Below are 23799 nucleotides of genomic sequence, written 5' to 3' on the forward strand. Positions count from 1 at the left end.
AAGGCTCCAGACACAGCTTTTCCCTCTTTAGACTTAGGAAGATGTGGAGGCAGGGGCACATGCCACAAGAAAAGGCGGTGTGGCCATCTTCAAACAGTTGTTACAGATCTTGGTATCTGCAAGAGAGGCTAAGCATGGGGATCAACTGGGGCCCATGCTAAGGAGAAAAATCTTCTATTTCCCTTCTGGTTTTGAACCTTGAATTTATTTACTGTGTTGGGAAATGCACTGGCACTTGTGCTGTGCATTTTCCATATGATCATTAGTTAGAATCACATCAAGGTTGGTTACTTAGACATCTGAGATCCAATTATCCTGTCATTTGCATATGCACACCAACTGACTTCAACGAGAGCTGCACGTGCACCACTGATGAATAACTGAGCCTCCTTAACTCAGCTTCCACAAGTTGCCCATCAAAGGGGAGTCTAAACCAGCATTGTGACAAACATACGGAACTTCAAAGCAAAAAGAAGGTAAACTTACGGACACACATCTCCCTGCTTTCATAAAATCCAGGGCAGCACTGGGATTTACGCCTGTACATTGTTTTTTCACCATGTCTGTAGGCAGTACGGTAACTGATCCTAAAGAAAAGAATGAATGGTTGTAACATACAATTCATGGTCAGAAACAAAACAATATATATTCTTACATATTTTAAAAAATCAGGTATCAGTAGGAGGAGAGAAAAAAAGCTCAAAGAGACCTTGATTTATCTGTTGCTGACTTCAAGAGTCCTAGTGGTTCCCCAACAAGCCTTATGCCCGTGGGTGGCTGGGCAGCAGGAAAAAAAGTTAAGGATTTTGGCTACTTAACTAATATGCAAACCAGAGCATCGCTGCCTTTGCCATTAGCATCCCCTATGGAGGCTAAATCCTGGCAATACAAATCAGTTTGCTGGGTCATTACAGCTATCAGTGATCACCCTCCCAAGGGTGAGTCAGTCTTCTAGGGGCAGAGATGTCATGAAAAGAGAAGTTCTGGTCAAGGCAAGAGGCAGGAAACATCAAGGGAGAGCTCAGACCTCCTGCCGCTCTGTCGAACGCAGCCCTGCAGGGCAGTGGAGAAATCAGCACATAAACCCATCAAGAACTGCAGAAAATACAGCTTCCTTCTGACACAAGCAAGTAATATTTATCAGAACCGGGCTCTCCCACCACTCTCTCTCCTCTCTACTCCCCACCATGTCTGTAAAACTGTTCCCCCGGCTCTCCTGGCAGCTGACCACAGACTCCACCAAGCAGTAAACACATCCCCACAACACCCAAGACAGTCTGGACTGCCAGCAAAGAACAGCTCGTATATAAATGGTGTTTTAGGTAAACAAAGTGTAATCTCTTTTTGAACTCAGAATCTGCTTTTTATGTACTATCCGTACTGACCCATCTCCTCCAGCTGCTGTGCCCTGGGGAGACTTTCCCTGGGGTTCATACTTATGGGCATATGCCTCTGAGGAAAATGCTTCTTACAGCCATCACCAGTTTTTAATCATTCACCCCTTGCTTATTTTCTGCAAGCACAAGGAGTTTCATTTAACAAATCTTTTTTTTTTTCCTTTCAAGTAGCATACACTTTCCCCAGAACATAAGGTTGCAAGTAGCAAGGGGTCTGTCACGACATTTCTGAAGAAATACACCTCACAGAGTCTGAGGAATACAATTTTGTACATTGCATGCTTTTTCCCAACCTGTTCATTTTCTGTTAGCACTTCATGGGATGATACACCCTGACCTACTAATAAAACATATGTGGCATTGCTTGGACAAGCATTTTCCAGTTGACACAGACCATAGCAGTTAGACACAGAAGTCACTATAGCTACAATAACCTACTTATCATGCTTGATTTTGACAGACACAAAATCTTCACAAATCTACAATATCAGCAGTCTGACAATATTAACAATTATACATCACCTGTGTCGTGTGCACTTAAACCAGTTTAGGATGTCAGTACAACTGGTGTAGTAAATTTGATCAAAAGGATGTGGATATGACTCTTGCACTGTAACTGAATAACTGGGAGAGAGAGAGAGAGAAAGCACACAGATTATTGAGCAAGTCTTTTATAGTACAGTCTGATTTAAGTAAGTCTTTTACAGAGTCCTGGTATAGAAAGGAATAAATATAACAAAATATTCATGTGCAACAAAAACTCACAGAAAGTTCAAGTTTAAGTAAAACATGAATCAGCTAACTTTATAAAACAGAAGATATCAATTGAAAGGTTTTTCTTCCACCAAGCAAAGAAAAATATATACGCAGAGAGCCATCAAGTCTCTACTGTGTAATACATTTGATGAAATAGTACGACTAGACATATAAAGAAAAGTAATGTAACCCTAAATTTAGAAAAAACAAAACACCTGTGTCTCAAATGAGCAGCAAGTTGAAGTAATGTGTACTACGTGTTCTCCTGTGGCCATAACTTTTACTAACATCACTAGATAGCTGGAAAACTAGCTAAGCGCCAGAAAACAAGGTTTCTTCTGTTACCATACAAAACAGAAAAATCTCACTGGATTTTCTGAGAAATTTCTGTTAAAAACTGTAGCTGTATCCACAGGAAAACATCTTTTTTGGTAGTGGAAAGGTCTGCAATGTATTTGGATACTAAGTGGGTGTTAGCACAGAAATACACTTATGTAATAATTACTGAAAAATTATATAACAGTTATGCCATCAAACAGTTTATTCAGCCATAAAAAATTATAAAATATTAAAGTCCATAACCTGTTTTGTTTACTGGCTAATTTTTAACAGAGAACCTTTTTTTTTTTTTTTTCAGAAATACTGTGCTGAAGTCCTATAATTATTTTCTGCCAAATTATAAGCACAGTATCCTAGAAATAAATCTACGCTCTGAAGTCCAGAGCCTCCAGAGCTGTCAGTGGGGCAAGAGTAACAGAGCCCTGTTGCAGAAGGGAAAGATATTGAACCATCCTAGAAAACTCTTCAGCAGGCTGTTTGTGCTGGCAGTCAGTCAGTCGTTGATTGCGCAAGGGGGTTAGAAAATACGAGAATGCATGGCAAGTTCTTGCAGTAGGACTAATTCCCAGGACCAGCCAAAATACTAAGTACATAGCCCGTCCAGCTTTCACTCACTTTCACTCACATCCCCTTTGACCTCTCAGCACCTATTGCAGGGTAACAGTCACAATCTCCTCTTCCTACTGTCGTCACCTACGCTGAGGGAAAACACATCCAGACCCACTTATTCTAACTGCCCAGAACTTACTCCCTGTTTTTCCTATGTCCATATGAAGACAAGCAACCTTCATCCATCCAGCTCTCTGACCTAGTCCAACAAAAATGCTGGTGGGGTGCCGATGCTTGCCTGAGGCTCTGTGCTCTTTGTTTGAGGCAGGGCATGCTCTACGCCTTCTTGCTGTGATCAGGGTTCATTTGTAAAGACCATTTTATTACTGGCTGGGTAGATTTAATTAAAGCATATAGCACTGCTAGTGACAGCAGCAGTAAAGAGCTTGTATCTAGGGTTTTACTCATTCACACTTAATGTACCTTTGTTGCCTGGCTCTGAGCAACAGTGTGAATGTTTCGTTAAGTTTACTTGGAGTTGCTCCCCATTTCTGAGACTCAGCAGAAGAAGGAAAAAAGTTCATGCAACAGAATGGGCATGCTTGCTAGATATATTTTTCTTTCTGCAACCTTTGATTAGTTTGTTTTAAAATACCTTATGCAATGTAAATAGTTATATTTGGGGTTTTTCCCCCATTTTGCTTTTGCTACATTATAGCTTCCCCCAAAACTACTTTTATCTATAAAAACAGTAAACAAAGCATACACAGTATAGGGCATTATCCAGTAACATCATAAACACGTGCCTGAATACTGTAAATAGGTACTTAGTATGGTAACTACTTCATATACACATTGTTGTATAAGCCAAATTGTACACAATGGTAGGGGCAGAGACTCCAAATGCTTCACATGAAGCTCAGATAAATTCCTGGGGAAGGTCCTTAGGTGATGATTTTTTTTTGAGAGAGAGAGACTTTATAAAAAAGTGAATAAAAGTTTCAATTTTCTCTTAAAGATTCAGCCATTACAATTGCAAATAAGTGTACAGTGGCTTAGCAGCAGTCCCAGTGATTAAACATAAAATGCAGTTTACCTTAAATGCAGGAAATACTGATGTCCTCAAGTGAACAGTTAGACTGTCTCAGGGACTACCTGATCACCCATGGGCATCATAATAATAATAATAATACCATAAGGCTTGGTTTCACTACTGTAACCTTTATACAGGAAAAGTACAGCAAATGCTTGTGGCTCAACCTCTCCTACCCATTGTGGCATTCTCCTTGTAATTAATGTGAAACTGGGTGAACAAACAAACCAACTAAATTGATTAATTTCTTTCTGTATCTTATAAATTTCTGAACCTCATAGAAAAAATTAACAACAAATCTTTTTTCAGTTTCTGTGAATGTTGAATAGGAAAGAATCAGCATAATAAAGTTTGGCCAGACTCCAATATGGTTAATTGTATTTTGCTTAGGTAAAAGCTTCTTTTCACTTAAATTGAAAAAAAGCTATTTTTATTCACTTCTTGTACCCAGATGGTTGTGTAATATTGCTGGTGCCACAGTACTGTTTTTTGCATCCTAACCCCTACTGCAAAGATGACTGCATTTCAGCCCAGTGTGAAATAGCCTTTTACTTATCCAACTTACCTTGGCCACGCAGTAATGCAAAATATTTTCCCAGTTCATGACTCAACTAAAATCTTTAAATAATTTTAAATGTGCCAAGTAAAACAAAACAAAATTATTACAATTGGAATTCATGTCATGTATTTTCCAGAAGAAAATATTACCTTTCCCAGTGGCTACACACATTGGGATCTTCCAGATTCAAAGATAAAGTTGTCCCCATCCAATGGTACAAGAGTATGACAGGGAAGCCAAAAAATGAGTTCAAATGAAGAGCCATCTTTCCAAAAAGGCGGCTGTGAGAAAAAATATTTACAATACATTAACAGTATTACAGAAAGGACAAAGGAGCTAAAACTATTGACCCATATACAATCAATATATATAATATAAAGCAACAGGTACTTCAAGAAACACACACTGCTTGCCTAGCAGCAGCAATATCACACCCATTTTGGAAGAATAACCCAAATGGAGTAGTTTCACATGAGTGGCAGGGCATCAGTTGCTGAACAAACTACATTTTAGAGGTCCCACTGTTCCATCAAATTGCAGGCAGCCAGGCTCAGTCTCTTTAGTGATGGTTTGTCCACAGCAAACAACAGAGCTGCAATTTAAAAGAAAGGCTGGCATTTGCTCAAGACCGCAAGAGTAGAAAGGTTCGGCTGATGACACACCGTCAGAAATCCTGCACATCACTTTTACTCACAGGAAGGGTTTGTGCTACCCCATTCATTACCAAGAGCACCCCCAATTCCTGCAGCCTACCCTGACCTCTTTTAAAAACCCCAGATGCTGCCCCACCTCAAGCAGCACCTTTTGTAAAACACTCCTCCCCCAAATTACACACTGACTTCATTACGTGGCCTCCCAAAGGATGCCTGAGGACCCAGGGCCCAGGCCAGCAAGGGGGGCGATGCCCAGCGTCTGCTTGGGAAAGGCTGCACCCTAACACCCAGGCGCTGCCTCGACCTGGGCACCTCCATAAACTGCCTTCCTACAGGGCCCAGGCAACAGCATCATGTGGAGAGATGCAAGTCAGAGGAACAAAAAGCAATATAAAGATGTTCTGCAGGACTCAGGGGGTGGTGGTGTTTATTTTTTAATGCAAATATAAAAGCGAAATTATATATGTGCATGAATAGTCCTTATCAGTTCTTCAAGACGTCAGTTCTTCTTCAAACAACACTACTGGAAGGTGCAATTCAAGCTCAGGACTTGCAAAAAAATGGCATGGTGCTTTTACTAACTAACCTATAATTCTCATGCAAAACAAATTAATTAATCAGGGGGAGGGTTTAAATGACTTTGTTTTACATTGTTAACAGACAGCCTCATATGTTATCCTGCATTGTTAGTGCTCTTTAAAGTTAAATTCCCAATATAGTTTGCAAAAATACCCCCTCCTCTGCCAGCTGTACAATTCCCAAATAGAATAAACATTCTGCTCTTAGAAAAAGTTATTGTAATAACATAAAAATCTAAAAGATTATCCTAACACTTTGACTAGTCTTTCTTTGTTTTCAAGCAAATGATCTTAATTTTCATACCAAAACACTTAATCCAACCTGCCATTAATCCACAAATGCCAGAATGAATGCTGGTAGTAGGTAACTTGTAATGATTTAAGCTACTATATTTCCCTTTCAGTCAACATTTGACCTTATATCCTCATTTTCACACAAAATTTAACACTATATGGCTACAGAGATCACCACAAAAAAAAAAAAAATCATTGAGTCTAATCTGTAGTATAATAAGAAAATAATTACTGATAAATATGTTTGTTTTGAAATAATACAAATACTTTTAACAAAGTAAATTATTCAGAAACAGAAATTTCTTATTTTAAATGTTATGGAACAAAATAAAGCAAACCACACCAATAACTTTATTTTAAGAGAAAAAAGTCCACTTTGTGCCATAAAAAAAAAAAAAGAAATGAAATAGTCTTACTTTACAATACCTTCTTCAGAAGTCAACATAAAAAAAGCTCACAAAAAGAAACTATTATATTTAAACTATCTGAGGATACAGAGATGATCCCATTTTGCTAAATCCCTCTTGAAAAATCAGGACTGCTGAAAGATATTTCATGGTCTGTAACTGTTTCTCTGCATGCACATTGCATAGCAAAGTAGTCAATGTGCAGTTGTTTAAAAAGCAGTAAAAGCAGCTGTATTTTCAGCTAATAATTTCAACAAAGTTGTGATTTCCTTCATTGAAAATAGTCACTGCGATTTTGCAGACTGTAAACTTTATTTCCTTTTTTCTTTTATGCTCCACTTCAGTAACTTTCCTTTTGGATACATTTAACAAAATTTAAAATTAAAAACAAAACAAAAAAAATCATTTGCATAAACCCCCTAGTGTAAAACTTGATTGCATTCCAGATCTTTTGCTTAATTATTAAGGAAAATCAAAACAGAAAATCAGTACAACTGATTAGCATTGCTAAAGTGTTTATATTAGCAATAAAAAATGTAGATGACTCATTTAACTCTTGCTGTCTACAGTTTGCACTGAGATACCCTGTTCAGACATTCACTTTTCTTATTATACATTACTTAAATTATCTCACCCAATAATACATCAGTATCTTAACTATCTACATATACATAGTACCTGTGCTTTAAGTACTGAAAATGCTCATGTTGGAGAACACCTTCTCTATGCAAATTAGCCATTAGTAGATGTATGAGAGAGTAAATAACTCATGCTAAAACAGAAAGCAGAAAGCTCCTCTGACCTCCTACAGCACATTGTATAATTTACATTCCTGAGTTATAAACAGGAATTTTGCTACCAGGCATTCAGCTTTCTACTGCGAGTAGCACCACTGACCTCCATGAAAAAGATCTTCAGAGAGGCAAATGGTTGTTCCCAAAATGCTCTCCAATACCCAGCAACATGTTTGCATATGGAGGGAGGCGGGGAAGAAGACATTTTTCAAGCTTAATATGGGAGTTAGCAAAATACATTTTCCAATCATTTGGATTGTTAACCAGCAGGTATGACTCTCTCAGTGCAGCTGAAGTCTCTGACTTCACAACCTGACGCCACACAACAAAATTAACCTTGTGCATGGCACTTTACTGCTAGGTCTTACTTCCGCTCAAGTACACAACAGAACATGTATGTTTCAACAGAACACTAAAATCTTATTGCTCCTTAGCATTTTTTTATACTATTAAAGGCAAAAACTTTAGTTGACAAAGCTGCATCTTTACTGTCATTTGGGCAGGATCTTTAAGGCAGGTGCTGTGCAAAATGAGGTCTGTTTAGCTCAGAGACTTCTCTGTTTCCCCGGACTTTAATACAAGCCCATGGTTTAAAAATGTTAACAAGAAAGCAATGCAGCTGCATGAAGCTACCATAGACTACTCCCCTAAGTTTCTGTAATCTAATTAGGGAAATTTAGCTCATTATACATTTATTATATCCAAGTCAGATATTAATAGTCATCAATAATAGTCATATTAAAAAATTAACCTGATCATCCCAAGGTATATTACCATCACTAACAAGCTCATTTTAAAATGGTGTAACAGGTGTACAGGTATCCCAAAAATATACTCCCATAAATTACAGGTACTCCCCTAAAATACATTTTAATGTGAGCAACTACACAAACTACATTCATCTTACTAGTAAGCAGATGAAAAAGCCTGTATGTGCACTATATAAACACAGACAGTTAACCATTACTACCCATCATCTGAGATTTGTAGGCACTTTCTTTGCCACTACCAACTGTGCTGACAGTTTTGCACACGTTTTGCTTTGGTTTGGTTTTTTTTTTTTTCCTATAGAGTTCGCACTCAAATTCAGAGAAAGAAATAGGTAACTAAAAAAGACAAACAAATGCTTCTCCTCTATGTAGTGAAAGTTGAGACATGATTACAGATTAATCTCTCCACCCACCCAGAGCAGACCCCCAAGCAAAACTCAGGGCACACAGCTCCCCCTCAGATTTGTCATAACAAGAGATAAATAAATAAGAATGGAACGGGGGGGAGCAGGGGAAGGTAACACAATTCCAAACATAAAAGAAGTGAAGGTTGCTCAAGGCTGTGAACAAGCATTTTTGGTCAGCAAAATCAAGTGCTGCCGATGAATTAAGCAGGATTAGAACTGCATGAGCAACAGAGAATAGTATGATACAGTTGCTAACATGACATAATGGACCCAAGACCAAGAGAACTGCTGATGTAGCCTTCTCATTACTGTTGCAAAAGCATTTTTACTACTGCAACATAAAAAATGAAGCAGGAACATGCCATTTAGTTAGAAGACAAACTTTAGAATAGTAGGAGCTTTTCGTACTCTGTTATGGTATCTCTAAGGTTTTACAACACTCACTTCTGCCTTTCTGCAGTGATACGGCACAGGTATGTTGAACTGTTCTCTGGGCTGTAATCCCATGGGCTGTTTGTAATTACACTTACATTGCATTAACCTGCATGTACAGCAAATGCCATTTTAAAAAAATCTTCATTCTGTCCATCATAGTTAAACTTTCAGCCCGAACAGTAAAACACACAGTCATTACTATAGAGTCACTTGCTGGTGCCTCTGCCTTCACATTCTCCAGAGCATGACAAAGCCAGCACCCCATAAGAGACTTGGTGACTGCTACCTGCGACTGGAAATCACAGCTTCAGACAAGATAAAGACTTTTGCTAAAGATTTGCCGATGGAGAATTGTTTGGTCCTTCACTTCCTACGTAGCATTTTTTATAACATTATACTCTCCTCACTCCTGAGGTTCAGCTCCTCTGCCAGGGGCACAATTTGTTTATAAAATAATCTCTTACACTACCAATGTCAGGCAAAGCAAAATTTGAACCTGACCTAATCTTGTCAATAATGATTAGTCCCATGTTAACTTCTGTGAAAAAAAAACTGATTGCTTTTATTGATTACATTAGAGAACAAATTGGTGAAGAGCAGAAGGCGTTTTTCCTTTGGAAATCAGTAAATCAGTTTGATGCTGTGTCACGTGAAACTTCACTCATAAACCAAATACGAATTAATCTGAATAGGAGCATTACCACACAGACCCTAGACTGGCTGAAGAAGTATAATCACAGCAAATGTAAATAAAATGACTGGTCTTTTCTCTAATCCTCCAAATATGTCATTCCAAAGGCAACATCACCAGTTAGCAGAGCTCAGAAGGGACCGACATGCAACCCATCTGGCAAGGCTGAGACTCTGCTTGACACAAAATGTGTGGGATCTGGACAGCTAATATGACAGTTTGCTAAATGATAACGCAGTAGTGCCCTAAACCGAATGACCTTTTCACACCCCCCATGATCAGAGATAAGAAGAGCCCTTCTTGATGCAGCTTAATCAAATCTGACCCTCTTAGCTCATGCTTCTTTACTTTTAAACCTCACTTCTCATTTGAACATGTGCTAACTGACAGGTATTGCCTTAGCCATGCACTCACAGACAGACTGACTCCGCCAGATGAATTTGCAAAATATATGACTAGCCATAAACCGTACTAACTCAATCACTAAGCCCTCCCTCAAAATGCAGTATTAATTTCTTTATTTCATACCCTAGCACACAAAAGTAACAGCCCCTCCAGTTTTCCTCTTTACAAGTTTATGCTTCTGCAAGCTTTTTCACTTCCAAGGTCCCTCTGGGGTTGGCAGCCCAGCCATTTATGCCAATTAAGACAAATTTAGGCCTACAAGCCAAGGCAGCTGCATTCCTCCTCACACGCTAGCAGATCTTACATGAAAAAGTGAGCACCCCTACGTCACTCAAAAACAGTTACACCACAGACAAAATCTCAAATTTGAATTAGTATCTAAGATTCAAAGTGAAACAAACTGATACATTTGAAGAGTCCAGAGGTGTTTAAGGCAAAGTGCATGAAATGGAAAAATAATTAATTTAGTCTGGTACCTGAAGAATAACCAAATCAGAGGCTGAGTGTGCTGGAACAAGTCTCCTTTCTGGGGACAGACATAGCACTGGTGTTTTTTCAAGTGCCATGTTATTAAGAAAAAGAAATCATTAATGAATTGCCATTTTTCCTCAGTTAATATATTAGATCATTTTTATTTTTCTGTCTCTCTTTAACTATCAGAGATTTCTAGGAAAATGAGGTTTATGTAATCACAGTGTTTGTGTGTGTGTTCTGGTCTCATGCCCAATAACTTCTAAATCCATTGGTCATTTAAACTGGAGTTAACAGAAGTGAGGAAGTCTTGAATTATCAGTTTCCAGAGAATCCACTAATAACCCACAAGTCTGGAGGAAACCAAGCTTTATTTGCCCATAAGTCATGGAAATACCTGTTTTGAAATCTATGGCATCACGATCCTTTAAGTAATGTTATCAATTCACAGGCTGCATATCTGTACCATTCCTTCAAAATATAAATGCAGGAATACATGATCTGATCTTAAATAACAGAAAGCACCTGTTAAACTGTATTTTGGAGTAGGCACCTTCTACTTAAACACAGAAACTTTCAGGTGGAAGCCTGGAGAGACTGGGAGCTGTCACACTGCACATTGTTTTATAACGGTCAAACAATCTCTTGGACTGCAATTATAAGGACAGTTCCATTTCCAGAATGAAGTAAGTTTATTACGAACATTAGAGGAAACAGAAGTCTTTAACTCTCAGCAAACTTCTAGCCTTATACTAGCAATGCCACCCAGTGCCATGGCACAGTGCCAGATGGCTGGCCCCTCCATAGCACTGCATGCCCCAGCATCACACTGCAGTACAGACCCAAAAGCACAGTGCTATTCCATCACCAGCATAAACTGTGTCCTTGAGGACTTTGTATTTCCAGGCAAGTCACTCAGCAGTATCTTTACAAGATTTGTTCTTACTGTAAAAGATCAGATGAGAGTTTCCCTAGGATCTTCTGGCCTCTTGAAAAAGTAAGACTCTTTTTGGTCCACCAACTTGACTTACTGCCATGCAACACTCTCACCATACAGTGAGAGTTTCCATAGCCACTAAGCTGGCAGGGATGATATATCCATTTATCAGTCGTCTTCTCCCTCAAATCAGTATTAAAAGGAGAGGAACAGAAAGTTCAGTGGAAGTCAAGTTTGCATGAGGCAAGGAGGGATGGTAAAGATAAATACCAGCATGCCAGATCCTTTGCAGATCGTCTCATTATTTTTCCTCAGAGACAGCCTGCCTAACATGACAAGGATGGGGTCACTTCACTGTAGCCGTCATTGTCCACTAAATCAGAACACTGTTCACATTAAAAGATTATTTTCTTTTTCAGGCAGATAACAATTACACATCTTGAACATGTAAACCTGTGATTACTAAGGTTACCTACAGCACATAGTACTGTATGTGTAAAGATTATTCACACAGGAAGCCCACAAGATGAACTGTTAACAAAAAATCGTTTGGCTAAATGTGCTGTCCGGTTATTTTCCACCCAGATGAAGAGTTACCAAGTAAAGACAGTGAAAATTGTCTTTATGTATCTGAAGTATAACATAAACCAAAGTATCTGAAAGGCACACTTTCAGAAGACGAAATAGCAACTAGAACATAAACCCCGATATACTTCTTTTACACAAGACACTTCAAGTGAACCATATAAAACTATGCCAGGTAAGTATACGTGTTATCTATTTCTAGTCTGGGTACTAGTGGGCAATAATTTATTGCTTTCTCAGGCTCTCGTACCAAAAAAAAAAAAGGGGAAAATTCCTCAAGATGCTTAATGCTCTTTCATCCCAAGCCAAATAATGAAACAAGAGTAAGCGATGAACAGAGAAGCTATATGTGAGATGAGGAACGACAGAGAAAAGGAAGTTGTTTTAAAAAGAATTTATAATAAACCAATTTTGTAAACACAGACCACCGAAAGTCTTCACAGAGTGTGTCTGTACTGTTGATGGTAGCACTGTCTCAGGGTCCTATTTTTGCGTAATGGCAAGGTGCAGCTTCTCAACAGGGGACAATTCGGGACCAAGAGTAGCTCCCCCTTCCACACACAGGGAAGGGCACACAGAAGCCTGGTTTTAGAAAGGCCACCCTCAACCACCACCTCTTTCTCTTAATCGAGATCTTCAGAGGTTGCCGTTTCCCAGCTTACTGCCCTTTTCTGGGCAAGCTATTGCAGCTGTTTGTTGCCTGCACCCTCCAGCCAGACCTTCAAGGTTTTCCTCCTCTGCTTCCAGCCCCTCTCCACAGCTGCAGATTACCCCAGGGCTGGCCAGCTGCCCCCAGGGAAGCCACAGGCCAAGTTTTGGAAGAAAACAGTGGTGGGATGCAGAGACACGAGGAAGCCAGGGGGTGGCTGGTGATGTTGACGAGGTTACTGACGCAGGGATCAGCAGCTTTCAGTCTGTACACAGATGGCACCTATCAGCCCTGGGCATCTTTCCCTGGGTGGATGTTGACAGTTAACAGTAGTGAAAGCAAATAACACATATTTTAAGAGAGGCTGCACGGTATAGGGCTGGATACAAAAGTCATATCCACACAGACAGACTTCCTTTCCCTTCTCTTCCCCTTTCCTTTTTTCAGTCAAATAATGTGTTCCTTACTGAACTATCAGCCTGTATATTCATGCTAGGGCTGTTTTAATAGTACAGGTGAAAGCTACAAGGCTAAGAGTAAAAATGGCTGGATGAATGTGTTTAAGGAAAAGTTTCAAGTTAAATGTTAGTGACATGTATGAAAGCTCTGTTTATTACAGAATAATGTGGTAAGAAATCTGTATCGAATTTTTAACATAGTCACTTGAGCAGACAGCATCACCAGACATCTGATATTTCATTTTTTTCTAATGGGAATCATAAGAAAGGATATTGTATTCATGGATGCAACTGTGAAAACTTTGTGGTTACTGACAAGTTGCCTGGGACAATCCTGTGGTTTCCTAAATACACCAATGCCCTGATTCCACTGCTGCGGAAATTCTCATTCATGGTTTTACCCTCCCTCGACTGTAGTTTTGTGACCCCTCTTTTCCTATTATCTCAAGTACCAGCCTTCCAGACAGTGTGTCACTTCCAGTTTTTTGCCAGGGTATAAAGGAATACAATCACAGGACTCGGACTATTCCTTTAGCTTCCTCTGCAATTTAGGATCCATTTCAAATATGCCCCCCTTCCTTTAAAAGTCTTCTGCTTTCTTGTTTCAGCCCTCTTCAAAGACTGCCTCTGTTTCTTTCCTTTCCCCATTACATGCATGTTCTCTTTTTCCACATACATTTCCATCATACATTAGATTCTTCCCTTTCCCAGACACAGCCTCTGTTATCTCTGGCAAAATTCTTCAGTCTGCAGCTCCCCACACTTGTCACAGCCTTTCACTGGACCCTTTCATTATGAAAATCAGACATATGAACACCCTCATTTGTTTATATCTTCTAGATGCTAACCATTTGTTACAATTTGTGAACAAATTTGTTGGTAATACTGCTTCAGTACACTTACCTTTGTAAATCATACCAGGAAATGCCATTTTGCATGTAACGCTCTACAGAAAATAAAGTTGTCACTCCAGTTAGCTCCTGTTTTCATGATTTAGACTAAGCATTTCACTCCTGTAAATCCTCATTCACAGTACTCAGTTATAGACTTCAATTTTCAAATTATCTGCTTTTTTTTTAAAAAAAGTTAATTAACTCTGATGCCACCTCATTTTAACAGCTTCTGAACATTTCAATGCATTACTTACCAGCTTTTCTTTTTCACCTCCAGCAGTCAAGTTCAAAGCATCTATGATTCATCGCACAAGCCTCCCACACTCCCCACCTTCGCCCCACAAAGTAAATCCAAAACATTCTGGTAGAAGAACTGGGAACCCAGAAGTGTTTCCTCTGACACTTAATTCATTCACTTCTTCCACCTTTTGGCATTTGCAAAGGTTACAATGGATGTAGTACTCCTGCATTCTTTCCTCAAAGGGGAAAATGGAAGACCATAATGCAAAACCAAAAGAGACTGTTTAATTTTAGGTTTTTAACAGAACCACAATTAAAGGGACAAATCCTATTTCCATTAAAGTCAAAGGGAATTCTGCCCCAAACAGCTTTCAGTGACACTACAACATAACCTGATCAGGCCATCCTGTAGAGTGAGCAACATGTAAGACTGTGATTTTCACAGTAAACTGGCTCAACAACATTGGGAGATACTTTCAGTGCATCTTTCAGAGCTGCTACTAGCTGGAATAAATGGAAGGAGCTCTATAGACCAACATGTGCAAGACCAGACCCATTTTCCCACCTACTCATTTCATTTCACACCTGTCTCCCTGCCTTTCTCCACCACAGTTAATTTACTACTGCAGAAGGCCCTAACGAGATGCCACCAAGTGATCATACTGTGTCCATTTATACTGGTGGTAGCTGTATATCATTGCTACTGCCCCAGGAGAACTGGGGCAAGACTTATGTTTTATTCTAACTATGCCTTTCATAATGCTTGTAAGCATATGCAGTTATGGAAACAATGCTTATATCCATGAGCCTTCTCCTTGACCTTTACTTGCTAGTTTGTTTGATTTGCACTGCTCCTTGACATTACAGGGTGACAATTTGGTCTCATTATCCCATCTGTGCTCTGTAATACCTATAGACATAATATGAACAACAGGTTAAGGAATAGCTGAACATTTAAGACAAACTCAACATTACATTCTTTTTTAAAAATATTACAAACTTAAAATCATTTTTGCAGGTTTTTTTAGTACTTAGCTTCCCTATCTGTCAGCAGAGAAAAAAAAATATTCCTAGGGAGAAATTCAGCTTGCCAAGTGCCAGTGGTGTCTGCACATTTTCACTCTTTCATGAGTTTGTGTGTGTGTCTATGCACACACAGACACATGTATGCTGGTGCATATATATACATGCAGGTAAATGTACACAGACACAGACAGATGCAGTATACTCCTAGATAAACAGTTGAAGCTGTAAGACAAGATGCTGTGCTTTGGTGAATAAATAATACCTCTGAGAAATAAAACTGCTCCCAACACTCCTGATGGGCAGTTAAAAAACCATGTTCTTTCTAACAGTGGCAGAGTAAACAACTTTGTATTTTATGCATAAAACCACCTTGATACTAAAAGAGTAATTTTGTATCAAAGTTTCCAGTACTAGTTTATATCAGTTTCAGTTTTCTCTTACCATAATTTCTAAGACAACTAAAATCATTAAATTCTTAAATTCATTTCTTTTAATGATGAATCAGATTCTCCTTTACAAAGAGTGCCTGGTACATCATTAAAAGAAACTAATGAAGGCAAATGCCTTAGAAGCTCTAACAATCAAAAGGAGATTTTTTAGGTTGCAATTAATATATTTTTCCAAGATAATTTCTCATATTAAAATATGTTAATTTACTTTGGTTACTGGTTATCTGAAACCTTCCTAAATGTCTGCTGCTAATTCCAGCTGAAGGCTGTGTAATTTGAACCCAGAAGAATCAAGACCACATTTTTATTAACTTGACCACAAGGCCCTAAATCCCTCAAAATGTTATCCTTCAGGACATATGTTGCTTTCTTTAAACCTGCACCTCTTTGCAGTATGGGTTGTAAAAGGACAACAGTAGCACGAGCACATATCTGTCATTACAAAAATGGTCTATTCATAGCATTGTCTGACAAAGCACCTTTAGTAACGAGGCACCCTATTCAGAGATCTAATTTTTGCAGACATTTGTATGCCAAATTAAAAAAAATCTCTGTGATGGTGGGTTTAATGAGGTACTTTGTTATTCTGTGTAATAAAAATTAAAAGAGAGAGACAGAATTCTTCAGCTTAATTGCCACATCTGTTATTAGGCACTTTACTGTGATTGACTGGAGTGTATGTGTCAGAGACTGTGCCAGAAAAAAGGCAAACTTTGTAAGTAGACTTATAACGTATAGCCCAACTGGCATTAGAAGCATCTCTGTTACAACTTCTGCTGCCGCTCAGCTAAAACTACAGGAACGTTGGCCTTGGTTCAGTTATTCATTAAAAATAAAAAGAAGTATTGCGAATTGTGCATGGTGTTTTTCTAAAGGGAAATTAAAAGCATTCACTATTTTCAGAAGGAAACGCAGTGGTCATCTGAATGTCTGAATGTGTTGTCTCTCTTTAACGGATGAGAGACATAAGCAATCCAGAGTTTGGAAACTGCACAGGATGAAAGTTCACATTCAGTAGTGTATCTGCTGCTTTATTTTGCTAGCAGGCAAGCAAACAGCTGAGAGGACAGTGAAAAACAGCACAGCATTTGCAGAGGGACTGGATGATCACAGTGTGAGGGAGCTTCTGGAAAGAGTGAAAATGGAATGGACACTCTCTTCTGATCTGCGTGGAAATTTGGGATGAAACCTGAACTCACCCACAAAACTGCTTGTTCTCCCTGAAATCCAGAGCAGCCCAACAGCTCAACGCTGCCAGCACCTGCCAGGTCACCTCGCTGGCCACAGCAGGGACGCTCCAGGCAGCTTAGCAGGACGTTCCATGCACAGATAACAAACCCCACTGCAGCTTCCTGGGAGCAGACAATGCAAATGAGTAGGGGAAAGCAAAGCCCACGTAAAAGAGAGAGATCGGAGGAGCTGCCCCAAGGCATCTAAGGACACAGGGAGGAAGAGCATCCTTCCTCCTGTCCATGGCCTTACACGGGGTGGTGCTGACAACTGACTTACTTCTGATGACTGAAGACTCAGATTCACTGTCACAACATCTGGTGAAAACTCCAGGCTTGGGCTAGCCAATAACTGCTATTACATTGTTTTTACTACCAGCTGATCTTCTTTTGGCTCTAAACCCCAAGCTCTTAGCATCCACCAGTCCTGACATAGTATAATGACTCTGAGCTTGCAGGCACTCTGTCCCTTGACTAACTGCTACTTTCCAGTTTCACACAGGCTTTCTACTAAGAGCACAGAAATGTATGTTGCTATTGTCAGCAAGGAAGATGGACAGGCCAGCTGCCATATTGCTTAAAATTACTTCTTTTCATCCATTTCATCCAGTAAGGAGCAAGGGATTATCTGACCTTTCTTACCGATTTTCTGCACTGCTCAAGAGAGTTAGAAGAAAGGTAGGAATGTGTAGAAGAGCAACAAAACTGTACTGACATCCATTGCATCCGCTCTTGAAAGGCAGAAGGATGCCCTTGTGTTGAAAGCTAAAGCAAAGCTGTCGTCCAAGACCTGGGGCAAGCAACGGGCGTTTCATCTGACCCAACCAATCAGCTGCCCGGTGAACTAATCCATGAATAGTTTCTTCTCTCTGGAGGGCAGACTGGGACACCCAACTCCCTCCCTCCAGGAGAGCAAGTGGCCATTTTTTGGAAAGAGTCTCCCCCAGCGGGTGAGATCAGCCAGGGCAGATGCTCTCTGTCACCATCTGAAGGTCTTTGTTGTGCTCTCAGGAGTCCAAGGCTGCTCCATGCTGCAAGAGGTTCCAGCAAGTTTCCATGTGGCGTTCTGTCTCTGGGGTCTCTTTCTTCTCATGAGCCTTTTGCAAATACCTGATCTCCCTCGGCCTCTTTAATATAGCGAAAGATGGGATTCGCTTACTTAAGCACACTTATTTTCAGGTATATATTATGTAATAATCTCACGTACAGTATTTTTATCAACTTAACTCCCTATAAGACCTACAACACTTTTTCTAACACTGTAAGGCTTTTTGTTCTTAAGGCTACTTTTAATAACCACACTATAGATGGAAAGTATTTAGACTCCTGTGTAAATGTTTTCTCTCATTTCATTAAAAAAAAAATCAACAGCAGAGCTGAAAACAAAATTTAGGTCTGCTAGTCTCCATTTTCAGCCTACCCTTAGGACACATGCCTCCAGCTCGATATTTTGCCACAGTGGCAGTGACATGCACATTGTGCTTACAGTCCTTACTGTGGGTATAGCATCAGAATCCTGAAATACAGACTTTTGGGTCTTAGACATTTACAAAGGAATCACCACACACAATACCATGACTGAGAGAATTTTTAACAGATTTGGGTCACCTCTGAAGGGGCCAATAATGCCCTCTTGTCTATCTGCTTTTTCATTCTTTAATTTTCCCATTGGTATTCTTTTTGTAAACTGCAACAAAGAAAAAACACACCTATATGCCTAAGATAAAACCTCAATGTCCTAAAACTTTGGTATTTTCCTGGAGAGAGGGAATACAACAGAAAGCATGGTAATTTTTTGAATTGTAGTGAGAGACTCCCACAGGAGAAGAAGAGGACGCTTAAAGTACATCCTAGGAGGCAGCATCCAGAGATGTTTCTGAATGCCACTAGACATTTTTGGAGCGACTGCAATGGATTTCTACGTAATTCCAAAAAACTTAATACTGAAGACCGACAGACAGCAACCTCAGGCTTTTTTCACATCTTCTCTCATTGCTAGATGAGAAAGAGCATTTCCTTCATGCATCTCAGCACTACTTTAGCAAACCAAACCAAAGAAAACAAAAATCTATTTTCCAAAATCTATTTTCGACTTGTAAAAGGGTGTGGTACACACAGAAAGGTTGACAGTCTGCAAAGACAGGAAGAAAATCTTCTGTGTTTTAATGGTGCAGACCAGAGCCCCAAATCACTGCATCCTTTGAGGTTCACTTACTATGAATGCATATCCTGGCTGTCGTTATTCATACATAATGCAAATTGGCATGAACTAGTGTTCAGCAAGAAAGAATGGAACATATCTTAAAAGTCCATTAAAGTTGCAGAGGAACAATATTGTTCCAGAGATGAGATTAAGTCTCCCAGCTCTCTGAAATGGGTTACGGAGGTGGAAAAATCTACTGACAGCAGTGGGGATACTTAAAGCAGGGAAGGATCTCTCCTGCTGTGAGAGATTTTTCAACAACTACTTACCTGATCTTCTTAGTCAGTAATTAAAAAAAGCACTTTTTTGTGCTTTCAGATTTTAAACAACTTCCCTGAAACTAGTGAAACTCACTTCCATTCAGTATCATCTTCTGTCTTGCAGTGATGAAGCCCTGTGGCATACCTGCATATTGGTATTTGCAATGTGTAGTGCCTTTAATCTGAAACAACCCTAAAGCATAAAAAGCATTAATTTTGCTGTGCATTCTCAGCTGAGTCCATTACAGAGCTGGCAATTCAGCTTTTTTCTAAAAGAAAATTTAATAATCTATTAAAAGGGGCCAATTTTTCTGACTTTGGTGGAGGCAGGTTTGGGATAGCTGGACAACACAGACATGTATGTGTGTTCACAGATCCTACAATGCACCAGAGATCCGTGTTCATGCACCTCACCTCAGTTACTCTGAAAGTCACTGATTTCACTTGAGTTAGTCCTGATTTACTCAATGCAAGTAAGAAAATTGGGGCCTCTGTTCTCTTATGTCTTTTAATTTAAAAGAAATTAAACTAGCTAAAATTAATTTATAAAAAAAAATAAAGCACATTCTTTGCACAGAGCTAAAACCTTCATGAAATCTATCCCTCAATTTAAAATACGCATTTCAATCTCACTGGCCTTCAGAAACATTTGTTATTTACAATATCAGTCTGGGGAGGAAGAAAAAAAAAAGAAAAAAAAGATTAAAAGATCAAGTTACTCTTCACTTCCAAACAAGCCCAGCCACAGCTGTTCATCAGCTTCCGAGCAACTGCTCCACAAACACACAACAGGGCTTCTGTCTTCCCACAAGGTTTGCTCGGGTCACCCGCATGTGGCATGGATTAAAGCAGCACTAAAGCTCCATTACAGAGCAGGCGGAGCTGCGAGTGAAACACACAAGCCGGCGGTGCCGCTGGTAAATGCCCCCGTCCGGCGCTCTGCCCCGAGGGGTCTCACCCAGTGCCCAGAGGAGCCCACGCACAGCTCTCGCATGGTCCGCGGCCGGGGCGGAAAAAAAGTCCCAAGTGATTTTCTCTGCTTTTACGTTTTCACTGTCTAAGCAGAATGAAGTAGGAGGAAAGGAGACAAGTATGTTAAGAGAGATTTTTGTAGGCAAAACGAGGATGGTGAAGAGGCAGCCTATGATTTCGGTGGTGATGGAGCAATGCAGTCAGGCAGCCTGTGCAAATTGTGAAATTTTCTTTAGAAATGCCATTGTCAAATCTGAAAACCAGAGGAAGGGGCAGTCCCCATGTCAAACACCTGAGTACGTGGTGCAGAGTACCCCCGTACAGGGATGCCTCCTCAACCCACGGGAAAGGCAGAGCTCAAGCCTCAGCGCCCAGGTGGGCTACAGCCAGAGCGACAAAGCCCACATGAAGCCCATGCCCTGGCCAAGGTTTAAGACATCCGTCCCCTGCACAAGAAGGGAAGGAAACAGTTTTTACCAGGGCTGTTACACTCAGTAGACAAGCAGCCTTCCTGCACCTCAGCAGGCAAGCAGAACAGCCAGCAAGGCCAGGGAGGTGGGTTTTTTGCTCCTGGACTTACAGTTCCTCTCTTCACAAACATGACATTGAGAAACTCCAGAGTGTTATGTATTTCTTCTTTCCTATGGGTCACGCTAGGAAGACAACACCAGTGCAAAGCAGCAGCAGCAGCAGCCATCTGGCCACTGGTGCCCAGATCTTTGTCATGGCAGGAAAAAAATAAATTTCTTAATTAGCATTGTTATGCATAAAAAGAAATCATGTGGTTAAACAGAATCCATTTAAATAAATAAATAAAAATAATTATGACAATATGATAATAATAATGATAATGCACTGCAGCCAGTGAAACACTCCTCAGCTGCAGTATATCAGAAACTCCCACCAAAGGGCAAAGCAACACCACCCTGCGAGAATAATGGCACCAGGCGTTTTATTCTTCCTCTCTTCCATGCTCTCCAACCAACACACAGCCAAGGTGGACAGGTTTTAATTACTTAACTGCTTCACCTTTGCTGCTTCGAGGAACGTGGCCTTCGTCTGGGAGAACAGACTGTGAAGTCTCCGAGGAAGAACTGCCCAGGGTTTGTGGATATTCACTTGCTCACTCACAAAGCACGTGAGAACTCACGAAGCACCTGAGCAACAGCACTAGAAGCAGCATCACAAAATTAGGGGCAAGTGGGACAATGGTACAAATTGGCAAATGGGACTCCCATTTAGGAATCCACAAAAACTCTGTTTACACTTAAATGCCTGTTTATTCCTACTACGATTACCCAATTTTCTGTGAAAGTAAACACCGCTCTAGAGAGAACGTAAACTAAGACTTGTAGAACACAACTGACAAATCTCCTTCCCACCTTTCCATGAAATCTTCCTGAGGTGTTTAGATTCCTAGAAGTCTCCTAGTTGCATCATAAAAAACAAAATTTCACACGTTTCAAAGTTCCCGTATTTTAATGTCACTGAATACAGTAATTTGGACACTTCCAATGCATCAGAAAACGCCAAAAGATGGGAGGACCTGACAACATCGAACAGGATTGTGACAGCTTACATCATGAGAGAGAGCGACACCTATACCAAACCGTACATAGCAGGCAAGAATCACACAGCACCATTTCTGCATTAAGCCCTACCGATAATTTTTAAAATACATACTCAAATGTCCTTGTCTTTTGTGGTCCCAAACCCAAACATGGTACAGGAGGATGCAATTTGAACACTAAAGCACACCCGCAACATGAGTTCATTTGTACAAATCCAAACATTAGTATTTGGAAGTAACACTTTCCTTTCGTTGAGTAAAAGGGCCACATGTAGAGATGTGATTTCAGATTTGGAGAGGCTGTTTGCTTTGCTGTCTTCAGGAGACAGACAATATGCTGTTTCACATGACACACACTTTTAGGACATTCATACTGACATTACAATTGAAGAGATTCGTATGCACAAAAGAGTAATTATATGGATAATTAAAATCCACTGCTGTCAACAAGGCTGTGCCATGGCCTAGAAACATCCTTTAATGGCAACACATACAGAAATCACAAGCATCATTTCCATAGTGCTTGCACGAGAAAAGGAAATCCTAACTTCTATGCAATCTGGCACCCTTCTAATGCAGTTTAAAAAATTTAATAAGTACTGATCCTTTTCTTGAGGACTGTTTGAAAAAAACAGCCCGTCTAGCCCAGCTTTACCCTCAACAAGCATTTACTCACCTGACCTACCCAGAGACATCACTGAATTTCTTAGACTGACAGCTCAGTCTCCCTCTGACACCAGCTGGGCTGTATCCTCAGTATTTCTTTCTATTAAAAAGATTTACTCAAACACGTAAGGTAAACACTGGAGGAAGAAGCTGATCAGGAGTCTAACTATGCCAGCCTTGCTCCCCAAACCAAACACCTGTTTTTTTCTGAGGAGCAGTGGGACTCTTCAAGCACACTAAGGTAAAAGAGTGAAGCAACAACCACCAAAAAAAATCCAAGTGTCAGGGCAAAATTGGCTGGGATTTTTACTGACATGTAAAATTCAGACAAAAGCATTAAGCTCTGTAGTTTTGATCCTCAACCACAAGCAACTTGGCATAAAAAGGAATTTGTGAGCAGAACTGCCAAGTTCATACAGAGCCTGCAACAACTCCTGAGAGTTATGTTTTTGGAGCGTGGGGGGTGAGGCTGGCCCAGGGGGAGGGGAAGGGCTGGCTGCCGGGGGCAGACTCTCAGCACATGCTGGATGGAGCAGGACTGAGCTTGGCCCTTCATTGGTGCAGGAGGGAGTAACAAAATCACTAACTCTTCAGGCATTTGTATGGTGTATTTAAATAGAGCTACCAATATACCATTGCTCCATAATTTATAATTTCTACCCCAAACACAAGATACAGCCTGACCCTCTTCAGATTAATTCTTGATGACACAAAATTCTTAATATAGGCATAAGTAATTTTGATGATAGTGTCTCCCAAAAGTATAGACAAAAAACCCTCCAAAGACAAGCGTAATGATGGAGAACTGAATAAATGAAAAGATGAATTATTTAATACTCTGTCACCAGCTGCAAAAAATGCTTTCTGTTCCTCTTTGCACTTCAAAAGCTTCTCTAAAGGAAAATATTCACTGGCAAAGTGTAAACAAAGTAGGAAAATGTGTCAGTAAAAATAAAACACAACTGCAGAATATGAAATAATTTTATATTTTTAATTTCTGTATTCAGAAAGTGTAACAGAGCAAAATGAAAAAAAATATTTGAACCTATGTGGAATTAAAGAAA

The 23799-nt window shown here is 39.9% G+C and overlaps 1 protein-coding gene across 4 annotated transcripts in view; it reads right to left on the reverse strand.

Moving 5' to 3' along the window:
• Positions 1–23799, reverse strand: part of MEGF10 (multiple EGF like domains 10) — a 112042-nt gene that overhangs the window by 80089 nt on the left and 8154 nt on the right. For all 4 annotated transcript variants that reach the window (XM_069777303.1, XM_069777302.1, XM_069777301.1 and 1 more), the window contains 3 exons: positions 4843–4974; positions 1920–2021; positions 487–587 (listed from right to left, as the gene is read on the reverse strand). In XM_069777303.1, coding sequence (XP_069633404.1) covers positions 487–587; positions 1920–2021; positions 4843–4958 — 319 coding nt within the window. In that variant the 5' untranslated portion in view covers positions 4959–4974. The remainder of the gene's footprint in view (positions 1–486; positions 588–1919; positions 2022–4842; positions 4975–23799) is intronic.

This window comes from Haliaeetus albicilla, chromosome Z (genome assembly GCF_947461875.1).
Source record: "Haliaeetus albicilla chromosome Z, bHalAlb1.1, whole genome shotgun sequence".
Taxonomy (NCBI): Eukaryota; Metazoa; Chordata; class Aves; order Accipitriformes; family Accipitridae; genus Haliaeetus; species Haliaeetus albicilla.